This window comes from Cololabis saira, chromosome 3 (assembly GCF_033807715.1).
Source record: "Cololabis saira isolate AMF1-May2022 chromosome 3, fColSai1.1, whole genome shotgun sequence".
Lineage (NCBI taxonomy): Eukaryota > Metazoa > Chordata > Actinopteri > Beloniformes > Belonidae > Cololabis > Cololabis saira.
The window spans coordinates 8,994,234-9,017,723 of NC_084589.1; the positions used below are offsets into that span (position 1 = coordinate 8,994,234).

The 23,490-nt window shown below is 39.9% G+C and overlaps 1 protein-coding gene across 3 annotated transcripts in view; it reads left to right on the forward strand.

The window, feature by feature from the left end:
- The window catches only part of LOC133425111 (intermembrane lipid transfer protein VPS13B-like), a 362,452-nt gene that overhangs the window by 141,484 nt on the left and 197,478 nt on the right, over positions 1–23,490 (forward strand). For all 3 annotated transcript variants that reach the window (XM_061715807.1, XM_061715794.1, XM_061715800.1), the window contains 2 exons: positions 10,252–10,361; positions 12,998–13,130. In XM_061715807.1, coding sequence (XP_061571791.1) covers positions 10,252–10,361; positions 12,998–13,130 — 243 coding nt within the window. The remainder of the gene's footprint in view (positions 1–10,251; positions 10,362–12,997; positions 13,131–23,490) is intronic.

The window sequence follows — 23,490 nt, forward strand, 5'->3', positions numbered from 1 at the left end:
CAGGTGTTTCCCAGTGGGATATGCGTTAGATGATAAAGCTCATCATTACTTTTAGAAGTGTAAACACACAGATACACCTGTTTAAAGTAAAATGTGTTCTCACTTTTTACAAGAACATTTCAGTTCTTTAGAGCAGCCTTTCCAGCTTTCTGGGTGACCCCACATCTCTACCATAGGAGTTTAATCTGTCACTGAGATCTTTACCTAGTCTACTGAATTTACTAAAGGCCAAGCCGAAAGACTGGGGGAACAGGGATTATGCAGAGACGCAGACATGCTTAAAGGTAATACTAGACAAGATTTTGCCCTTGATTGTCATGCATGTCCTCCAGAACCCTGGGGGTTGGGAACTGAGCTGAAGGGGGATAACTGAAGAAGATGGGATTCAGTCCCCATCATCTCTGTATTTGTAGAAGGCATTTGGATTATCAAGTGGGTGAGTTTAAATGTGTAACGTGGAAGAATCAACTATAAGAGTTATATTAAATAAGTTAATACATAGTAACAAGTAATAAAAGACCAAAAAAGGGAAATGACGGAGTGCAAGAATAAATCTTGGAATAAAGTGCAGTGACGTGTAGATGGATAGCAGTACCAGAAAGCTGTGTATTCTGTCATCCTGTTCATTAGTTTGAATCTTTCCATACGTGTGTGTGTGTGTGTGTGTGTGTGTGTGTGTGTGTGTGTGTGTGTGTGTGTATGTGTGTATGTATGTATGTATGTATGTATGTATATATATATATATATATATATATATATACACACAGTATATCCATATTACAGTACAGACCAAAAGTTTGGACACATTTCCCATTTGTTTGAATTGGAAGTTGTGTCCAAACTTTTGGTCTGTAGTGTGTGTGTGTGCAGGTGTGTGTATTTATGTGTATATATACAAGATCTCTGGGGGGGAACTAGTGAATGACCTGCAGAGATCTGGGACAAAAGTAACAAAGGCTACCATCAGTAACACACTACGCTGCCAAAACATCACTGCTCTAGAGGAGATCTGCATGGAGGAATGGGCCAAAATAACTGCAACAGTGTGTGAAAACCTTGTGAAGACTTACAGAAAACGTCTGACCTCTGTCATTGACAACAAAGGGTATATAACAAAGTATTGAGATGAAGTTTTGTTATTGACCAAATACTTACAGTCTTTAAAAATCAGACATGTAATTTTCTGGATTTTTCATTTTCTCTCAGTAATGAACCAAACAAAGTTTACCCTACGTGGATAATAACATGAGGATGGACCCATTTGAGATGTAACAGTACTGATGACACATGTGGGTGAAAGAGGCAACACCACTTAACAGGAATGTTCTTGATTAGTAGACCTACGAGCTGACCACAGCAATCTCCCAGAACAAGAACTAGTTAACATCGCAATAGCAGACATCCGAGAAGGGGACTCAAGTATGAAGACTTGGACCAGGCCCAGACATGATCCACACCTACTGGCTAAAGAAGCTAATCACACTCCAGGAACTGAACTAGCTGCTAATAGATGGGTCTCACTTAAGGTCCTCGTCATGAAAGAACCCCAGAAAAGACCAATACCATCCAACAAAAAATAGAAACTACTGTCAGGCATCAAAGCGTACAAGATGAGTAGGCACATGACTCCACACATGAGCACAACCCAGAAAGGAGTCTTAAGTAACAACAGAAGAGCCAAGCGCCAACTACTGGTCGACAGGACAGTGGGCAACAACTCTATGTACCTCCAAAAGAGATGGAAAATGAAAGAGTAAATATCTCGTGGGACCTCCAAATCCAGGCAGATACACTGGTGATGACTAACCCGCCAAACAATGTGGTGCTCAACAAACTCCAGAAGAAAGCAGCAGTGAGACATGCAGCTATCCCAAGTGACAGCAGCGTCAAGAAGGAAGACTAGAAGATAGAAAAATACCAAAGGTTGAAGGAAGAGGTAGAAAAGATGTGGAAGATGAAGACAACAGTGGTCCCGTTGGTAAATGCAGCACTTGGACCTGTGACATCCACGCTGGGAGATTTGTTCCAGGACGTCCTGGGAACAACATCAGAGATCTCAGTCCAGACGTGCGGAAAGAAGAAGAGGATAAAATCCCAAAGACTATATGTGTAAAGTTAATAGAGACTTATTCACAAAGACTAGATTTTGTAATAAATGGCAAAAGGTGCTCCAAGAAGTATTAGTTGTGAGGGGATTTCAGAGTTGTGCAACTCAGCTGTGGTTTTTCTTTTATTAAAAAAAAAAATCCCAATAAATGTTTATTCTTTCTCGGATTTCTGTTGTTAGACTCTTGCTCTGTATATCTAGTTGTGACATTTATGGTTTTGCTTGTTCTTTCTTTGCATTTTAAAATCTGCAATTAGGTGCAATAAAGGTGGGTAGACTTTTTAATATCTACTTTTTATTTCCACTCAGACCTTTTTCAACTCTTTCATATTGCTTTTATGGAACGTGTGCTTTTTTTGTGTTCGCTGAGCACTTCTTAAAAATGTGAGAGGCCCAGTGCTGACCTGCTGCGGGAAACGTAATGATGTGGCCATGTTGGGGGTGTGGGATTAGTTTGTAAAGATTTTTAAGGAAGGGGACGAATGCCAAAATAACATTCATGTGATTGCAGGGATGCAGGTTTCCCATCAGAACATTGCATTGCAACAAGATGAACAGTGTTGACTCGCGTTACCTGTCAATGATCATGACTGATCAGTGTATAGCCAACCATGAAATTGCTCTCCTCCCCTCTCCTCATGACAAACGGAGAGAACTCAGCTTGAACTGCTGACAAAGTCCATGAAGTGGACTAAATGATAGAAGTGATAAGATTTTTTCTTTTTTAGGTAAGTGTGCAAAACTAAAGCTTTCTGTGGGAAAGCAGAAGCAGAAGTCTGTTTATTTTAATGAGCTCAGAAGTGTCTCTCCTGTTCCCCTTACATTACACTGGGACTCATTTAGAGTTCACACAGTGCACCGTATGCCCATGATGGATACGGTAATGATACTTTAATGCATTCAGGACCGTGTCTGTTTTCTTTCTCATTAAAAAGGCTAGCTATCTTGCTCACAAAAGGCCGGGTCACATTCGGTTTTGACTGTAAGCCTTTTTTATCAACATGGTTTGACGTGAGCAAGACAGGTTGTTTTTAGTTTTGAGAAGATAGGAAAAGAGACATCTAGAATATCCACGTCAGGGCTGTTTGGGTCCCAGTTAAGGCACAGGCTGTAATTGTGCAGTTTCTGGTTTTCTTTTCAACACCTTAAATGTTTATGTGGATTAATGAAGGCCAGGAGTCAAGCAGAGGCAGTCTATGTATGGTTATAGAGACTCTTATCAACCGTTGGAGCTTTTTTGCTACTTCAACCTTTTTTGGCCTCACTGCTGGTCTGCACTGTATGGATGTGCAGAGGTCCATTTCTCTTGGATAAATAATTTCATAAAGAAGAGTGGGCCAAAATTCCTTAACAATAATGTGAAACAATACAAGTGATTGCTGTTCAATAAACTATTAAATCAAGGGATGTAATTCATTGTTCTACACATATATAACTTTAGCTTAGTTTTGTTTGAGGTGTATTATGTGATATGTTAGCCTCCGTTTGTCTAGTTTTAAGGCCCAGGAGTATACCTATAAAAAGAAAAAAAATGATTTTTGTGAATGGAATAGTCTGATCACCTTAATATGCTACCTGTCAGTTATGTTCAGTGCATGATGGAAAAAAAAAAGTAACTAAAAGAAAATAAATGACAAAAACAGCATAGCATCATGTTTAGCTAGCCCAAACAAAAAAGCGGCGCAGAAAAGAGAAAAAGAAAAAAAGAGCCAGGATGATGTTAAAGCAAAAATGACTAAATTGTCTTTTTTATTGCAACCGAGGAAAAAGCCAGCCTCCCTCCGTAGGACAGCTTGTTTAGGGCAGGGGTGGGGGCACAAAGAAATATTTGCACCGAGGCCTATCACCATGATGTTACGCCACTATCTATTTTACGTATTGATTATCCCCAGTTTGGAAAAGACGTGAATACATCGAATAAAGTTTAAAAATTGAAAAACAATTTAGAAAAACCGAGGCACTCAAGAAGATAGAAAAATATAAAAAGCCTTTATTTAATCATGGCTTTGTAAAAGTTAAAAAATGCCATGTTTCGGCCATGTAGGCCTTCTTCAAGGCAGATAACAGAGACGCACTGCATGCATTTGTAGTTAAAGTCTAAAAATATTTTCCATTCTGCCTCCATGATTTCCATAGTAACTCAATGGATATAGTCTACAAGTTTATGCAGAGATGTTTCGGTGTCGTATCGCACAGCTCAGTGGGTTTGGATTTTCCATCAGCTCAGACTTTCCATCACAAGTTTTTAGTTCAGTGTTGATTTCTTGTCAGAAGGGTTAATTTTGGTTCAAGTTAAAATTCTTGTTTAAGAAATGACATCTGTATATATTTAGTGCGGATAATAATGAATCAACATTATATTATGATTAAATTTTAAAAACAAAATCACTGTCAATGCGCTAACTATTGAATCATTGGATTTCTGCCAGTCATTTATGGAAATAATAGTAATAATAATACATTTTATTTATGAGACGCCTTTCATAAAAATCAAGGTCACCGTACAACATAACAAACACATTTGACAATCCAATGTTTTTATTTCCACCCAATCAATCAACCCCCTTCAGTTTGATTAACATTCAGTACTCCTGCCTGATGAGATTTAAATGCTGTTTCAACATGATTTAAACTCGTACAAAGAGAATATGATGAGGAAATTACAGATGATTTTAATATGAAACTCTGAACATAAATTGAACTGAAGGATGTTATGAGTTCAACTGACGTTACCATGGTGATTGAAAAGACAGCCACTGTTGTTTCCCTTAAATCCGGCTTTAGACTTAACAGACACACTCGTCTTGCTTCCTGGCACCCCTCCCTGCTACGGACTGCACACTTATTGTTTATCCTCTCTTGATATTAAAACCTTAGTGTTAAAAGAGCTTCTTTTGATGGGATTATATTTTTGCTACTCATCCATATGGAAGGGTTGATGCTACATTTGTTTCAGACCTTTACATTTATTGAGACTTGCTGTCGTCACCCCATAAATTGTACAGATCCACGGCCAAAGTCTGAAGTATACTAACTTACAATGCATTGAAGACATGAAAAGGATGACAACTTGAACAGTATCTTGTCATCATCCAACATTAAATATGTTTTCTGTTTATGTTATGTCTCTCTATGACGCTGCCTTTGCGTGTATTTTTAAACCTTTCTGTTTTTTTCCATGTTGCTCTCTTGTCTGCCCTTTGTTGATTTCTTTATTGGCAAAATCACTTTCCAGCTTTCTTCCTTCCCATTACTGTTCCTGTACCCAAAGCTGTAGTCAGCCTTTATGAGGTGGGTCTACTTGTCAGCTGCGAGCTACTGCTGTTGGATCATGCTACATAAAACACACACAGTTATGCGGGTAGGCGTAGGTATTCTATTAAAACCACACACATTCACATACACACATTCTCTCTCTCTACACACACATACATATACATATACAATGTACACTACCAGCTTCCAGTACAGATAATTAAATAGGGCCAGAATGAGAGCAGGCTTTTCCGTGGGCCAGGGTCTGCTTCCAGTCAAACCTGCCTCTATCCCTCCTGAGGTCCCGGGCCTGGCTTCCTGGGCTCCATTGCCCCTGGTTGCCGGGTCGCTGCTCTGCAGGGGAACAGCAAACAGAGAAAGTGTGTCATTGAATGCTACTTGTGTTCAAATGTTTGGTAGCTACAAGCTGTGTGACAACAGTGCTTATTCAGTGACTTACTGTTCATGTGATACGGAAACACCTACACAGTATGACCATAAAGTTGCTTGTTCACTCAAAATGTGTATCAAAACATTCACATAGTGTACCTCACACCCACCCACATGAGCTGGGTTCTTTTTTTGATGGTGCCAGCAGCTCCAGTTATTTCTTTCTTTGTCTCTCTTACACACACTTGGCACCCACCCACCCACACACACCAGAAGAACACCTGTCGAGCTGCATAGCTTGCTCCAGGACACCTTCGAGTCATGAGCTCATTGGAAAAGCAATTAAAGGCGGTGTAGGCTCTGCACGCTGGCGTAATGTTTTGTTTTGCTACTTGGCTTAGAAATTAACCAAACCTGTCAGAAGTCATCTGGCTGACACGGGCTGGGCTATATTTATTTATTTTCTGTTGGAGAAGCTGGACGCAGGGTCCCTGCGCTGCCTCTCGTCCAACAATGAAGCGATTCTGAAGGGGTGATTAGCTGGCTGGGAAATAAATTCTCCCCCCTCTATCTACTTGGGGGGTGAGTGGAGACTACCTCCCACTCCTCGCTGCCTGTCTCTTACGCTGATGTTGAGGTCACAGCCCTGTAGTTGAGAGGTTGTGCCCTTTGCAACCCCAATCAGGGCTTGGGTCTCCAATGTGGGACTTGGTTTTGAACTTGCACTGACCCAAACACTCTCCCCTTTCTTGAATTTCATGGCTGTGTTGATGGAAGAAAAAGCAGATTTTGCATTCTGATATGTTATCAAAACTAGACAGTTTCTGACTGATCGATTATTGGCCCAGATTATCCAGAAAAGAAGAGACCGACAAGAACAGACATGGCTAAAAGGGTCGAGTCCCTTCTTTGTTCCCAATGGTGCCTCGGGCCACAAGCAGCCTGATGTCAGTCCGCCATAAAACAACACCCGCAGCCCCATGTTCGCTTTTAACTCCACTGGTCTTCCGCCATCGAAGATGGGGGAGAAAACAAAACACATTTTGACATTAATAGGTCCACTGTGAGTGAGGCAACCAAAGTGTGTCTTAATAATGCATTCTGTGGTTGTAGAAATGTTCAGAGTCCAGCACACAGAGTAGTTTTCTGGTGTTTTCTTCAGGAATCATTTAAGAAGTAAGGAAAACACCTTTGTTATCATTGTCATCACTTTCTATAATTACCCATATGCCACCCTGTTAGAGCAGAGGAAAAACAACAGTTAGCCTGCTGCAGAGGTCGCCCTGAGCATGCTAGGCCCTTTCATGGCACTGCACACTTCAAAGGATGTGTCACTCTCAGACAGTTAAGTCAACACGATGATGAAACAAGAACATAGTGTGAATGGTAAACCCTTGGCCTTCAAAGCCTCAAAAACCAGGTCGACACATATTTTATTCCGTCGTCACTGTCAAACTGGCAGAGAGCTGGGCAAAAAAGTTGTTATATCTGCTTGTCTTAGAAAGAGAACTTTAAGTGGCATTGTGCTCTGTCAGTGCAAAGAATTTTGTCATTAACAGACGAACAAGACGAGCGGGAGCAGTTGGACTACTTTTGCCGAATTAACCCAGAAATTGTGTGGTGGTGTTGGCAGCTAATTATGCAGCCATCCTATTAGACTATTCATTCAACACATCAGCAACGTTTATCTGGTGATTTCTTTCCATCGTTGAAAAGGCATGATGGGCATTCTTGTTTGTGCTTCATGTACTTACTGTGCTATTACACAGGATACAGCGAAATGTTAGTTACCGGTACCCTTGATTTTAATTTTTTGAAGACAATTTAAAGAAAAAAAACTAAAGCTTGTCATGTGGTCTGGTTTCATATGTTTCATTTTTTTGCAAGACAATCTTGAGGGAATTTGTTGCATTTTGCAAATGTCATTATATCTACTATGTTAAAAGATTTGTAGTGCAATACGTTATTTCTGTTGAATATTTTTAGTCATGCTCAGTGCATCCCTAGGATCACCATTTAGGATCAATTTATGAAACACATATCAACTGCTCAGCCTCTTCCCAGCCTTTTAGGTCCCATACCGCTCATGCTGCCGTGAGAGATGACGAAACCACTTGAAGTCAAGCCCCAACACTACAGTCTTAGCCAAAGTCTATTAAGCAGCCACATTGTGGTATAGAAGTTCAAGCCACAGGACTGAGGTTATTATTTCTCATAAGGCGAAGGGGGTGAAAGAGGGATGTAGAATAGCAAGGAGGGGTGGAAGAATGGTTTCAGAAAGATTGGTGGAGGGGGTCTAAAGAACACGGAGAAAGAAATGGTGATCTTAAAGGAGGGGGATTTTTACAGAGTGGTGGTTGAACAAAAACATGGTAGGTAAAGGATCAGTTTTAAAATGAAGCTAAGCCAGAGCCAAAACCCTGCAGAGCCGTTACTGGAGGACTAGGCATGTTTAGAAAGGCAGATTGGATACATTGAAGAGACATGAGTATAAATGCTAAACTAAAGCAGAAGAGGAAGTACTGCTTTGAGGAGCTGAATTGAATTGAATATGTGGGCAGCTGTGAGTCAGGAGATAGAGCAGTCGTCTGCTAACCTGACAATTGCAGAGTTCCCCATCTCACATGGACACAAATTGCACAAACATTATGGACAAAGTACATTTCTGAAACCTCTGATACAGGCCTTTCACATTGCTTGAGCTTGATGTCATTTACTTCACTGAAATTACACACATAAACTCATACACAACTTCACATGCCACAAATCACTGAACGTTGTAAACGTGGAGCAAATTAGAGCAATTTTATTTGCATTGTTCACAGGGAATAATAAACGAGGGAGCAGTCCCTGCCAAAGCTGAAGAGCTAGCGTAACGTAAGCATGTGTATGTGTAGTGCAAGTGTGCGTAGCAAAGGTTTCTAATCATGCCTTGTCCATGTTTCAGAGATCCCAAAATGTTAGGCGAAGCAGCAGGCAATCAGGTTTTGTTGGAGGTGAAATACGCACGCAAATTTACACTTTTAGATTTTCACAGGCCTTTCGGCCTAAAACTGGAGCTGAAACAGAAGACAGAGTCTCGTCCAAAGCTCCATTAAACTGCTGAAAGTCCTTCTAGAGCTGAAACATCCTCCTATCGTCATGCTGGGACATTCCACGGCACGCCAGAGACCCTTCGCTAATCCTGCATGCATGGAAATCATTATTGATATGATCCTAATGCATTACCTCAGGGCCTGCTTATTGTTGGTAAAGATTGTTTTTAAGAGTAAACCAAAACCCAGAGAAAGTCTCAAGTTTCATTGAAATTTATCAAAAGAAAATGTTATTCTTGGCTTAGTGTGATACCACTTTGAACAGCTCAATTGAAACGAACTGTGTTCTTTGCTTCACTCCAACAAGCAGGCCTGATACCCACCATTAGCTCATTAAAACACTATATGTATACATACATACATACATACATTCATACATACATACATACATACATACATACATACATACATACATACATACATACATACATACATACATACATACATACATACATACATACATACATACATACATACATACATACATACATACATACATACATACATACATACATACATACATACATACATACATACATACAGTTTTGTGAAAAAGTGTTTGTCCCCTTCTTGATTTCTTATTTTTTTGCATGTTTGTCACACTTAAATGTTTCAAATCATCCAACAAATTTAAGGATAAAGGATAACACAAATAAACACAAAATGCAGTTTTTAAATGGAGGTTTTTATTATTGAGGGGAAAGAAAAATCCAAACCTACATGGCCGTGTGTGAAAAAGTGATTGTCCCCTAAACCTAATAACTGGTTGGGCCTCCCTTAGCAGCAACAAGTGTTTGCAATAACTGGCAATGAGTCTTTAACAGCGCTGTCGAGGAATTTTGTCCCACCCATCTTTGCAGAATTATTGTAATTCAGCCACATTGAAGGGTTTTCGAGCATGAACCACCTTTTTAAGGTCATGCCACAGCATCTCAATGGGATTCAGGTCGGGACTTTGACTAGGCCACTCCAAAGTCTTCATTTAGTTTTTCTTAAGCCATTCAGAGGTGGACTTGCTGGTGTGTTTTGGATCGTTGTCCTCTGCAGAACCCGAGTGGCTTCAGCCTGAGGTCACGAACAGATGGCCGGACATTCTCCTTCAGGATGTTTTGGTAGACAGCAGAATTCATGGTTCCATTTACCACAGCAAGTCTTCCAGGTCCTGAAGCAGAAAAACAGCCCCAGACCCATTTCTGAAATGCCGTGATACTTTTACGCCAGATGTAATGGGACATACCACTGAAGGGCGCTATATAAATCCAAGTCATTATTATTATTATTATTGTTACAGTATATTGATTTATTAGGTTGTGTTTTTATACTACTTTTTTTGTTTTTTCACTGTTTAGGATTTGACTTAAACTCTTGAAACACTGTTTTCAACTGTTCCTTTGTGTTTTCCAGGTGCAGTCCTGCTGGTCAGTGTCCAGGGCGTAGCTGTCAATGTGGACCCAATCTTCTGCACATGGTTGCTGTATCAGCCTCACAGAGGGAGCAGCAGGAAGCAGCAACAGGTACTTGATCCTGTTCTTGTGTCTATCAGTGTCTTCCAGGCTCGCTGGTCAGTCATGCATTCGTTCCCTGCACCTGGAGTCAGCTCATGGCTGCAGCAGGGTAAAAATGGCTTTCAGTTCATCGTGGATGCTTTCAGTCAGTAATCTTTGTTTAGGGATGAGCCCAGCATTCAGACACAGCAGATAACTGTCTTAGTACTCGTTAGCCATTATATTTCAGTATAGTGCCTACCTACCTGATGATACTGCCTTCATACAAACGGATTTTCAAATTCCACATTTGCATGGACAAAGAAAGAAGTTACAATTGCAATTGGAAAGTTGTTGTAGCAGAAGAGGTGGAGCACTTTCTCATGGTCTTCCTCCTTAAATGCTTTGAGCCTGTCAAAGTCTTTAGTTTCTCCTCTTTCTACTTTACCTTTACTTTCTCAGCTACCTTTTATCATATGCTCTGCTGTTGTATTTATCTAATCTCACTCTCTCTGTGTTCATTTGATAGAGGGTAATGGTGACTGTGACGGGCAGTGAATGCTAAATGCCCACACTTCTTACAAACACACAGACATGGTTGGTTTGATTGCCTCTTTTAGATGGAGAGAGAGTTAATTTCTCTTTATTCTGGAGAAGGTTATTGTACTGGGGCAAACACATGTTATGTGTTGAACTTCAGACAACCTGAAGGAAACACAGTTCTGGCTGCTGTGTGTTTCTGGATGTGTTGATGGTTATGCAGCAGCAGATGTGTGTGTTTCACTGAAGCTTTCTACCTCAGCTGCCTGTCAGGGCCACTTCTCAAGGCCTGGCTAGTTTAGACAAGGCCTTCAGCTGAAGGCCAGTCAACGGCATGTGAAGGGCAGCAGAGAGGACACTGGCTTGTTTGGGTTAGGATTCCGGGAAATGCTGGAAAATGAGGAAAACAGGAGGAGGGAAGGAACATTTGAGGTATGGACAAGGGGATAGGGAAGTCTGACCTGAACATAGCTTTTTGGAAGAAAAAGAAAGATTAGTGACAAAAAAACAACCAATACATAAAAAGCAGTGGGAGTACGATTGAAAGTGTCAGCAAACAGTTGAGAGTAGAAAGACATAAAACACAAAGTGGACAAATCTAAGAAGAGCTTGGAACAGAGCGGATAGGACTTTGCTGAGAAGCAAAGTATAATATAATATGTATATGTATATATATATATATATATATATATATATATACATAATACTGAAAATTAAAAGTAAAGTGAAGCCAGAGTGAGCAGGAAGCCGGAGAAATCAGATAAATACTGGGATGACTGGGGAAATGAGTAATGAGTAAGTGAAAGGGAGTTGGAGGAAAAAGAAGGGTTGGGAACTGAATCGGCATTTGCCTTGGCTGCTTTCAACGCGCCCACCCCCCTACTTTGTGGGCAGAAAGATCTTGTCTTATATCATCCAAGAGGAATGAGCACCAGTCATTAAGTATGCAACCTACTTTTGACACAGAGGATTAAAATATGGTCAGGACCTTGTTTTCCATGTGTAGAAACTGATGTAAATGATATTGTGGAACCGTTTCACTTTACACATTGTCATACTTAACTATTTTGTATTATGTGCACCTTTTTAATTACCATATAGTTTTTCATATAATATGATTGGTCAAATTTAATGCTGCCTCAGCCATCTGAGAACAAAATTGTTTTTTTTTTTTTTTTCTTTGCATTTCCAAAGTATAAACTTGGCGTATTTTTGATGTTTGAACTGTGACAAAGTATAATCCGTGCCAGTGTATAGACTGTGGGTTTCACAAATGCAGAGTTCACAGTTACACAGTCTGAGTTCACTTACCTGATATACGCCTGATCCATTAAGGGCTAATCCAGTTTGAAAACTGGATTAGGCCATGTTTGTAATACTGGTAAATGCAATCTGCATACATGTAATCACAGCATCCCTTAATGACAGTTTAATTGCCTTTGTAAACAGCTGTAGTAATGAGCAGCAGGCATACCAACTGGATCATGCTGTAGTCTCGAGGAAGTTGGCAGGAGTTGGTCCAAACAAGGGCTCCAATCACAGACAGGGACTGGCACAGAGTGATGTGCATTTAGTTAAAGAAATAAATAAATATTAACAATCAAGCAGGGTTACACACAGCACATGGGACAAGGAGTGTGTAGACCCAAGGGTGTAACATGATTATCTGCTATTAAAGATTTGTATTTGGTTGGTTGTTTTTTTAATTATATATTCTTCACCGACTTTTTCTAGTAGAACTATTATTTTCAGGACAAACTCGACATTTTTTATTAATTTGAACTAACTTTGTGTATACTATGTGTATATGTGTGTGTATGTATGTATATATATATATATATATATATATATATATATATATATATATATATATATGTGTGTGTGTATATATATATATAAAATATCTGTATCTCCCTGCCTTGCATTGTATTATGGAGGATGTATCCTCTCTAAGTCAAAGCTAAATAAGTTAAATAACAATTATTCTTCCAGCTGATGTTGTATTCTTTTACGAGGACTGAAATAATGTAAAAGGATTTAAGAGGCATCAGGCTTGTCCCAATAGAATAACATAATTATGTTTCTTAGCTTCATGGATGTTCAGCTATTCTGTGATGTTATTGCAGAAAGCAGGTTCAGTTTCGCTGGCCAAGAAGAAGGAGGATGAGGTGTCGGTGGGGAGCACACCGCTGGCCAAGCAGCCCTCCAATCAGGCCTCAGACTACGCCAGCAGTCCAGTGAAAACCAAGACAGTGACTGGTAAGTTTCATGATCCCAGTATCGCTCACTAAAAATGTCAAGATATCACTATGGCATTGCATAATAAATTAAAATTTCCATTCTCACATTTAATTTTAATATATGAATTTAAAATGTGAACAGTGCCTTATTTGATCTGTTTGGATTACAAAAGGGCAACAGTGACTGTTTAACCAAGCCATAATTTTTGCACCAATGTGGCACATCTTCTTTTTTAACTGGCTGTTTTTATTTACAAAGATGCATCAAAACGATTTGAATACCTGCTCATGATGGCCGACATGTATATTAGCTGTTGGTATATAGTATCAGTGGAAGCTGAACAGGTCACCAGTTAATCACATCCACACACACAAACAAGACAAAAACCCATACATACACACTCATGCCTATGGACAGTTTAGAGTCCCTTAACTAAGTACTTAGATTTATAAACTCTGAAAGAAAGCTGGAGCATAAAACCCATATCAGCACGGGAGAGAAAAGGCGAACGCACAGAAACAGATAACTGATCAGATGTTGCTGCAGATCTTCTCAAAGGTGCTGAGGGTGTCAGAAGCACCAGTAGCTTAGTTGTTTTTGTTTGCTTTTAAATGTTTCCACAACAGTTCAGGAGGAATGTAGTCACAAAGTTACTGATAATCTGTCAAGCTGGCTGAAGTGCACGCTACAAATGTCTTTATTGCCCAGTATTTGACAGGATTGCTAGAGTTGTACATGACAAATCACACTACACATTACAGCAATGATTCCATTTAATAATCCATATGGTTATTTATAAACAGACCACCTTGCTTTACTATATTCCCCTATATCTATCTGATAATGAATTGAGCTTTCAGTTTACCAAATTAGATTTAGATTTAATCAATAAGTGTATAAATACACACACGTGTCAAAACTAAAAAAAATAAATAAAGTCTTCCGAGTCTTTACTCTTTGTAGTTTTTATAGCTTTATGTTGCTGTAGCAGTTTTAACATTCTCTGCTGAAATCCACAGTGATGGTTGTAATGAATATCCCAGAATTAAATCAACCAGAAATATTACTAGACGCTAATGACTGTAATCTTTCATAAGGCGCCAAAACATGGCTGTGGCTGTTAATGTTAGAACCAAGATCATTTTACCTTTGCATGTGTAGAAAAAGTCTGCTAAGGTGGAAAGACATTTTTGATTCCTGTCAGAGGTTTAAAGTAGCAGTGGGTTTCATCTCAGCTAACATTAACGGCTATTGTTCTGTTGTGACTTATAAGTGCTCAGACCCACGTTGTTATATTTATTAAGTTTATACTCGTTAGCATCTAGTGTCAACTAACTCTAGAATATTATTCTAATTTCTTAACAAGGATGGTCCCCCAACAACTGTCGTAACGCCCTGTTAAATATATTCACCCTCTACCTTTTCACTAAGATTGTAAGTGTATAACAATCTCCCATTTTTTGTTAGGAAATGATACTCGTTTGATATCTCAGAGTTAAAAAAAAAGACTTGTAAGTTTTCTTTCATTTACTTGTTCACAGAGCTTCCAGCAGAAACTTATGCCACCGTTTTCTCCTGGTTTTTCCTCCATTCCTTGACTTTTGTGCTTCATCCCATCTCCACTAATGGATTTTCCATAATACTGCATCTTTGTTTACTCACTCCTCAACAAAGAATTTCTCATAAGGAGTTGTCAGTAAACAGTCACCTTGGCCCCATCACTGCACATAAAGCTGCATCAGCTGCAGTTTGTCACCAACACTCACCAGCTAGAGTACACTAACTGTCAGGGCCATGTCTGCCTCTGCAACTGCTCATCAGTCTTGCTGTTTAATTAGTTGTCTTTTTTTCCTCCGTCTGTGAAGTTGTTTTTCTGTCTGGCTATCTTGTCTGTTTGAAGTTCTCCTATAATTTTTTGCCTTTATTTTATTATCTTTATTTGTCTATTTTTGCCATTTTATATACTTTTCGGCATTTGTTTCCACCACCAGCACATTCTAGATAAATCAATAAAAAAGAAAGATCTTGGAATGAAGTACCCACACAAACGTGTACATTCACACATGCTTTGTGCTCTGTTTTTAATTGTTGAGTGGACAGCACATCTGGCCCTAAATCTATTGCTGTGTTTTACTTTTGCACATATTGCATCTCTTTTTGGACTGCGTTAATTGGTAAGAAACAAATACTGAGCCAGACTCAAGATCTCCCTCCAAATATTTCTCTTTTTTAAAGTGAAAGTAAAGAGGTGTAAATGCTCTATTTTGTTAAAAGTCAACCTGCAGTCGCCACTCAGGTTCTCCATGTTGGAATTGAGCTTGAAAGTAAATTAGACTTTTTTTTTCTGGAAATTGTTGTGGTATTACAAAAGAACATGTGCTGAGAAGTTACAATGTGTTTCCGCAAGCAATCAGGATAAGAAAAGTGCAGAGGCCTGCAGCCCTTGTGGTTTTAGTTGCGGTGAAACTTATGAGCCTCCCTGCAGCCAGAAGGTCATGATAGACTGCAGCTCAGCCCTGCAGAACAGAAGGAACTCTACCTCCTTCATTCCTCTGCACCGGTTCCACCTTATCATTGTTACACATTATTGGCTTCTTCCTGCAATATTTTGGTTCCCTGCATTAAAAAATAACTTTATACCGTTGTCCTCAAGGAAAAAAAAGTGAACTCTCAACATGTTGTGAAGCTGATCTTCCCTCACACGGGCTTCTTCTCAATCCGTCTTGAGAGCAGCTGACGGTAACGTGATACAGTTGGAATTGGGACTGTTCTGCCAAAAAAAGGAACTGGAGTTGTCGGAGAAAAGTAATGAATGCTCACACTAAATTCTTATGTAAAAGCAAAGAATGAATTAATAAAACAAAAATGGCTCTTGAGTGCCATTTAGATATTAGTTATACATATTTTTTGGAGTAAACTGTATATTATGATGTTGGTGGGACACAGAACTATTGTCTGTTGTTACTTGTTGGCAGGATGGTCTTTGTCTGAAAATACATTTAAGTGTGCCAAATTAATTTGTATATCCGGCAGTTAATACTTTGTAAGCACAAAACATCAACTGAACTGTTGAGCCGATGTGAGCGTAGCTGGGAAATACCACGTGAGTCTTGAATGATCTGCAACCCATCAGCTTTCATGGCAATTAATAATTTCCCACTGAAAATAAATTATGGTGTCCACCATCCATTATGTATAATTACAGTGTCACGATACATTAATTCAACTTATTCTTCTCTTCTATGGGACACAAATAGACATTATTTCTTCAGGCTTCTCAGGCAGTTGGTAATCACTGCGGCAGACTTTATTTTTCAGTCTCTCATCATTTGTTTAGGTAAACAGAAGAGACTTCCAAGTTATTTGCCCACGGGAGCCAACACGTGTTAAACTGCCATTACACTTCCTGCATAGTGTAAAAACACACAGGACCAGCTTGGGTTCAGCAGGGGACATTTTTACTGCTGCTCACTGACTGTCAACAAGACGCTCTGTAGGCAGTCATGACACTGTTACATTGATGCTAATTGATTTAACACAAATTAATAATATTGTTCTTAAATGTAGTCCCTAGGTGCAGGTTAATTGATGCTGGTTTTCAAAATGTCACAAATTAAATCCATAAGATTCTACATACAAGCCTGATGCAACACACACCATCGATAACTTGTTCAAGGTATGCAAAAGACTATACATCTATACATTTATTAATAATGATAAAGGTGTAAGCAATATCAAATATTCTCAATAAAAGCAGAATAAAAGAGACTGGTTGGTTTTATTTACACCTTTTTTTTGAGGGACTGAGAAAGAAAAGGTTTTAGTGGACAGATTTGACAATTTCCAGACAACCCTTCAAGTTTTAGGAGGTTAATGTAGAATAGAGTATACTTTAGTTATCTCTTGTGGGAAATTCTTTTGCCACAGCGCTCTAGTGTTCAGTGTCTCCAGAGTCATTTGCCAACGTTGGATTTGCCGGGCGGGGGGGCATAAACAGTCACCATGATGACCTTTAAAAACTATAGTCGAGTCCAACAGCACAAAGTTCAACGCTCGATATGCTGCTTGATGGTGACGTGAGCGGGATTGCACAAACGGTTGTTCCCCCACCTTTGCGCTTGCTGCTCTTGGCGCAGACTGTCAGCCGTACGGTGTGAAAGGCCGCGAGGGAGGCATTGTCCTCGGGAATATCCTGTAAATATCTCCGTAAAACACATCATGCTACATACTCCCCCTGACTCCGGGCCAGCGCTGTCAGCTCGTCCATCTGGTTGCCAAGCAACCTCACGTTCCCCTCAATCAGAGAGGGGAGACACTTCTTAAATCTCCTCTTTTCTAACCTCGGTTGTCTCAACCTGTCATTTTCTTCCCGCTGCTTCAATTCTCCTATTAAAAAAGCCTCATGCCTCAATGGCTTTACATCACAGCTTTTCATTCAAACGCAAACATGAATTCTGTTCTCATCAATACTGCTGTGATTTTCGTATTTAAAGTTACTGGAAATAACAATGGTAGTTCTGGTGTAGAAGCCATACTTCTGCAACAGTAGTGTTTTTAAGTAACATTTTCTGTTAAATTGTGCTGAAAAATGTATGCTGTGTTTTCCCCCTGAGACACGCTGAACCCCTCAGTGTGGAGGTTGGCGGTGTGTTACAGGGTCCATTCTGAACACGAAAGCTACAATTAATCTACCTTGATTGAAATGCTGTAAGATAAAATGAGTCAATGTGCTGGATTTGTGAAAGCTTGACGTAGAGTCTGGTTTTGTTCTGTCTGATTATAAATTAGCGAGGGCATGTTTTTGTTCTTCCTTCTGTGGCTATTGATTAATATAGCTTTCCACTGGAACTATTGATTTGCCCACAAAAATCACTTCAGGGAATTAATGGAATAAATCATAACTCACTGAAAGAAAACAATTTCCGCTGTTAAGAGTTCAAAGACTTCTCGGAGCATTTTTCTACTTAAGAGATCCCTGCTTCCAATTTGGTGCTTGAACGTATGCCTGGTGCTTTTATGAGGTAAAATCAGTGTTATCTTGTTTTTTCTACCACACTCAGCCAGTCTATAGTTTTGTACTAATCAATGAGGGACTTGGGCAAATATACAGAGACGTACAGAACCAGTTTAGTGTGGCTCATCCACCCTGAAGACAGTGAAGGCGAGGTGGGATGGCTCCAGTCTTACAAGTATCCACTCAGCTCCACTATGCAAAAACATGCTTCTCCCTTTCTCTCCTCTGTTTCTGGGTTTGGTCATTGGACATGCTAAACCCATATTACAAGATGCTCACTTGCATCCGATAAATAGGTTTGAAGCCTGTTCTGGGGGATGACAATGGCATTGACTTTGAACGTAGCATTTGGTAAACATTACTAACTACTAAGACACAGATCTGCGACTGAGGCTGGCTCTCCGTCATGTACTGTAGGGAATCACATTACTCTTTGCACTCATTTATCACTCGCTGCACGATTTAGAAAAAGTAAGCCTTTTTTTCCTCTTTCTTTCTGTGCTATTTGCTTTTAAGTCGGCTAATATTTCTACCCAGATCATCTTTTTTTGTTACTGCTTAAATTATACAGCCTGATTATGCTGGTAGATGCACCATAGAGTTGAGGTTTTGAATTCATTTCTAAATAAAACAGTGGTTATTTAACTCAAATCGCAGGTTTGTTTGAATGTTGCCTAGTGACATCATTACAGATGTGTTAACAGTTGTTTTTGTGTTGTTATCTTTAACAAGGACGACTGTGGAATGATGACTTTGAACACAAGTAATTTCTCGCCGTTTGAGGTCAGTTTCTGTCTGCCCACACAATCATGCCACAAATTGGTTCACATAAAACTAGCCTCTAAGTATTTTCTTTATTTGTCCTTAATGAGTGTTCTTGTTGGCAGCAGCGCCGCGTTTCTGATCAAGAGCCTCCCAAGTTCAGTGCTTCTCATTGTTCTGTAACATCTACTGGAGTAATGATCTCACTGGCTTTTTTCTCCTCGGTCCTAAAATTAGCTGCTGGCGCTCTGAGAACATACTTCTTTGGCAAAGAAATCTATCTTCATATCTGGCTGCGCTCCCTAAAGGTTGGAATAGGAGCTCTGCCTTTGTTCCTGCCTGCTTGTGGTCGCGATGATGAGATTAGATGTAATTTCCCTTTTCAGTGGTAGGACCTAAGAAAGACAGGAGGAGACAATATCGGGCGATGATCAGAACCTTTGCTCTCGTGAAACATCCCCATGCTGATGGCTTTTAGGTAGGAGCATCAAAAAAGGGAACGGGTCAAGAAGGGAAGTAAGAAAGACCCAATTTTATGCTTGAGAAGCATTTTACAGAGAGACAAATTAATGCGTTTACGAAGAATAAACAGCGAAGTGAATTTAATATATACATTTGTAATCGAGAGAGCGAGCTGATGAGAGGATGCCAGGCGGAGCTGAGCAGTCATACATAACTATAATCCAAGTCCAAGTAGCCTGATGGAAGTCGGGCAGGTTTTTATTGGCTGCTGTGTGGTTTTCAGAGGAGGATAATATTTTCATTGTGGAGTTATTTATGTAGTTTAATTTTTCTGGTAAAGTCAATAATTTATCAAGGTAATGATGGTTTGAGTGGGGAATGAAAACACAAAAAATGAGGAATAATGATCTGGAAAGCTCTACTGCCTTTAGAAGAAGGGTGCAGCCTGCAGGGGACTCTGCTTGTCACATCAGAGGCTCTGGCATCCGCACGCAGAGGAACCCTTGAAAACCTCCCACCGACTGCCAGAAGAGACGGGACGATCTGCGGGGAATAAATGTTTCCTCATGAATCTCATCCATGCTTTCAGAAATGTTAACGGTACTAGTCTTCATGGATGTTGTGTTTCAGTGAGAAGTGCAGAGGGAGAAGTTGGGGTTGAGTTGTGGTTCCTCCGCTGCATCATGGATTATTATACATGCCACATGGTGATGGGGTTAAATAAAAGTGTGGAAACTACATTTGGATGATTTAACACAGAATGTCTCAGAGTCTTCGGTGGCGGAGACGAGCGGCATTTTGTCAACATTCTTCATGTGTTGTCATTGCATGGTTGGAAGAAGACCTTTCATGGTCTTGTAGAGAACTATACTTGCAAATCTTTACAGACTTAAGCCTGATTTAAGGTTCTGCGTTAAACCAACACAGAGCCTACGCCGTTGCCGTGACGCCGTCATGAATCCTTCGGAATTCTCCGTCACTCCATTTCGCCGCGGTGCAATACCCCCCCAGAGCGTTAGTTGATACTTTGTTTAGCTTCCGGCTTTTCCGGTCACAGTGAATCAAAGAGATAAGGACAACTATTGTGCAAAAAACCAAAACAACCCAAAAAAAAAATAAAAAATCACACACAAACGACGAAAAGAGCGCTGAAAGTTCACTACTGCTTCACGAACCGGAACCGGACATGTGTTGCTACTAAGCGAACCAATCACAGCCCTCTTGGTCTGCGTTGGGTCTGCGTCGCCTCGACGCGTAGTTACATTTTTTGGGAGGTGCAAATCAGGCTACGGCGTAGGCTACGGGGAGACTCCCGCGTAGCCCCGTATCCTACGCCGTAGGTTTAACGCTGAACCATAATTCAGCCTTAATGTGCAGAATTGGTAAGTGGGGGTTGATGGTGGACTGCAGAATTACACATGATATATTTCCCTTGTTTGTGTGTTTTCTGTATTTTAAATGAAATTCAAAAAATCGTTTATTCATTTTGAAGTTTATTAATTAATTAATAAATCCCCAAAGAGAAATTAATTAATTTCTAATTGAGTTTCTGCAGATATCTGGACTGACTAGTCTTCCTTAATAGTTACCTGACTTGTTAGTGTACGGAATAAGATGTCTTGTTGAGTTTAAGCAGTATTATGTAGTACATAATAAATGAATATGCATGATAAAGTTCTTGAAACACAGTTTTCATGTTCTCCCTCCTCTACTCCACCATTCCTCATCCATCCCTATCCGCCTCAACACAACACCGCTTTTCCACAGGGTCCTCAACAATGCAGTAACAAATGGACTCATGTAAATATTTAAATAAACACCAACTTGCAACCAAAACAAATAGGCAGGCAGGGTTATTAAAGAGCCCCACCACTGCCTCTGCACGCAGCTGTAACAGAGTATACAACACTTCAACTCACTGTAAACCATTTCTAATAGGGAACATACCAGAAAGATGGAGGCAGTATGGGGTAATGCCGAAATCCCTCAATGAGTCTGTTCCCATGGCTGAGTTACTCAACCGCTCCGAATAGACATATGGATGCTTTGCACTTTTGATGTCACAAATACCATTAAATCAGCAGTCCAAGGTTTGCTGGTGCTGTTATTCGTCTTTCAGTGTGGTTATGGGTGTAGTATTGACTTTACTTGGTCATCTGTGCAGTCATGAATCACACACTTGAATGATGTGTGATTTACACTCACCCCACAGCACACCCTCACACATTTTCGAACCCCGCTCTTATGCCGTGGCAGTGTTGTCCATTGTGTGGTAATGGGCCTCCTGTCCGACGTGTCTCCCATCACCTGGCGCAGCTCTGGCTCGGGGCTTCAAAGACATGGACGTTTCACTTGCTGGGAGATGTGACGGAGCTGTTTAAAGAGGATGAAAGATCAACATCTGAACACTAGTTGCCTATGTTTATAGAGGACCGAACTGGCAGCTCTACAAACCAGCTGAACACGTAAGATTCCTGCAAGAGAGGGACAGAGGGAGCGGTTACGGAGAGTGAGAACAAAACAGAGAACAGACGTGGGAAAGGGTGGATAGTCAATAACATATTAGCTGAATGGCCTAACGGGGTGAAGATGAGGACATGGCTGAGATGGCACAAGGCAGGGGAATAACCTCACTTTAAGAGCACTCTTGGGCAGATTTAAGAGTTTTGGGCGCTTCTGTTATATTTCTCTTTCATTTGAATTTAGACCCCTTGTGTTCTTTTCATCTGTTGTTACACTCTGTCCCTCTCTGCCTCTCCCCTTCTCTCTCATTACCCTCTCTAGCGCTGGCAGGCGCCAAATCAATATAACAAGATATGGCAGTTTGGTTCCAAATAATGACCCAGCATTAACAAACACGGTCCTGGAATGGTATTTAAGACCAAGCGGAGAGCTTCATGCAGGCTGGCCATTATTGTTACTGCTTATGCTGCGCTTAAGCACACTTTCTGATTGGCTTAACAGATTCGCTCTGGGAAGAACGTTCACAACCTGGCTTACCATCAAAAGTTTAAAAAAAACACACACACTGTAAAAAATGGTGGTCAAAAATGATCTCCGTTTTTTGGGTCAAGGTCTCCAAAACAGTCTTGACAAAAAACAATTTTAGGAATTAAATATTTTAAGCTACTATGTAGTATGTGTTAAGATGGTACTTATGACTTTGGTAATAGCTCTACCTGCCATGGCTTCTCTGGTGACTCGGTTCAGGTTCTGTGCTGTCAAATATGTTACTGTTGGCTACATGTGTTATTACTCAAGGTCAGTCTTTTACTTCATTAAATGAATTATCTACATTTCTGTTGTGATTCCCTGTTGTGTGTTGCACACATATAGATTTATATTTTTAATCATGCATTTCAACTCAAATCAGTGTTTCTTTCCTCACTTGTAAACCTCTTTGGATAAAAGTGTCTGCTGAGTGAGGAACTAACTGTAACTAGTTCCCAGTTCATACTCATGCAGGGTCCACCCGTCTCTCCTGCTAACCTCTCAGGGCGTGTAATAGATTATGTTTAGAAACTGGAAACAAGTGTGTTTAACGAGAATTAATATTTCTGAAGCTCAGAAAGGATGTCTTTATTTGAAGAACTTCTCAGTAATGACACATGAAGGCGTAAATGTATTTTAAGTTAGGTTTTATGAGTGAATACACACACACGCACATATATTTGAGTCTTAGATTTTCTAATTTAGTAAGATGCCTGATTCACAAAAAATACTAGTCTTGCAAGAGATAATCAATAATGGAATCAAAGTCTTGCTTACTGAAATGAACATACACTTGTGTATACAGATAATTATGGTTTACATAAGCAGTAATGTAAACCATAATTACCTGATCCAACTTATTTAGAAGACAAACTAAATGCATCAACTGTAGAGGCTACTGTTTCCATTGAAAACTCTTTAAAATTTGATATACAGTATATATATATATATATATGTATATATATATATATATATATATATATATATATATATATATATATACACACACGTATGTTTAGGACGTGCAATGACCCTGGAGTAACATCTGGTCACGTGTGTTGCAGAGCTGAGTGGGAAATTTGCCTATAAAAAAGAATTTAACAAGAAAGTTGTAGTATTAACACCCATTTACAACAAAAGTCTGTTGAA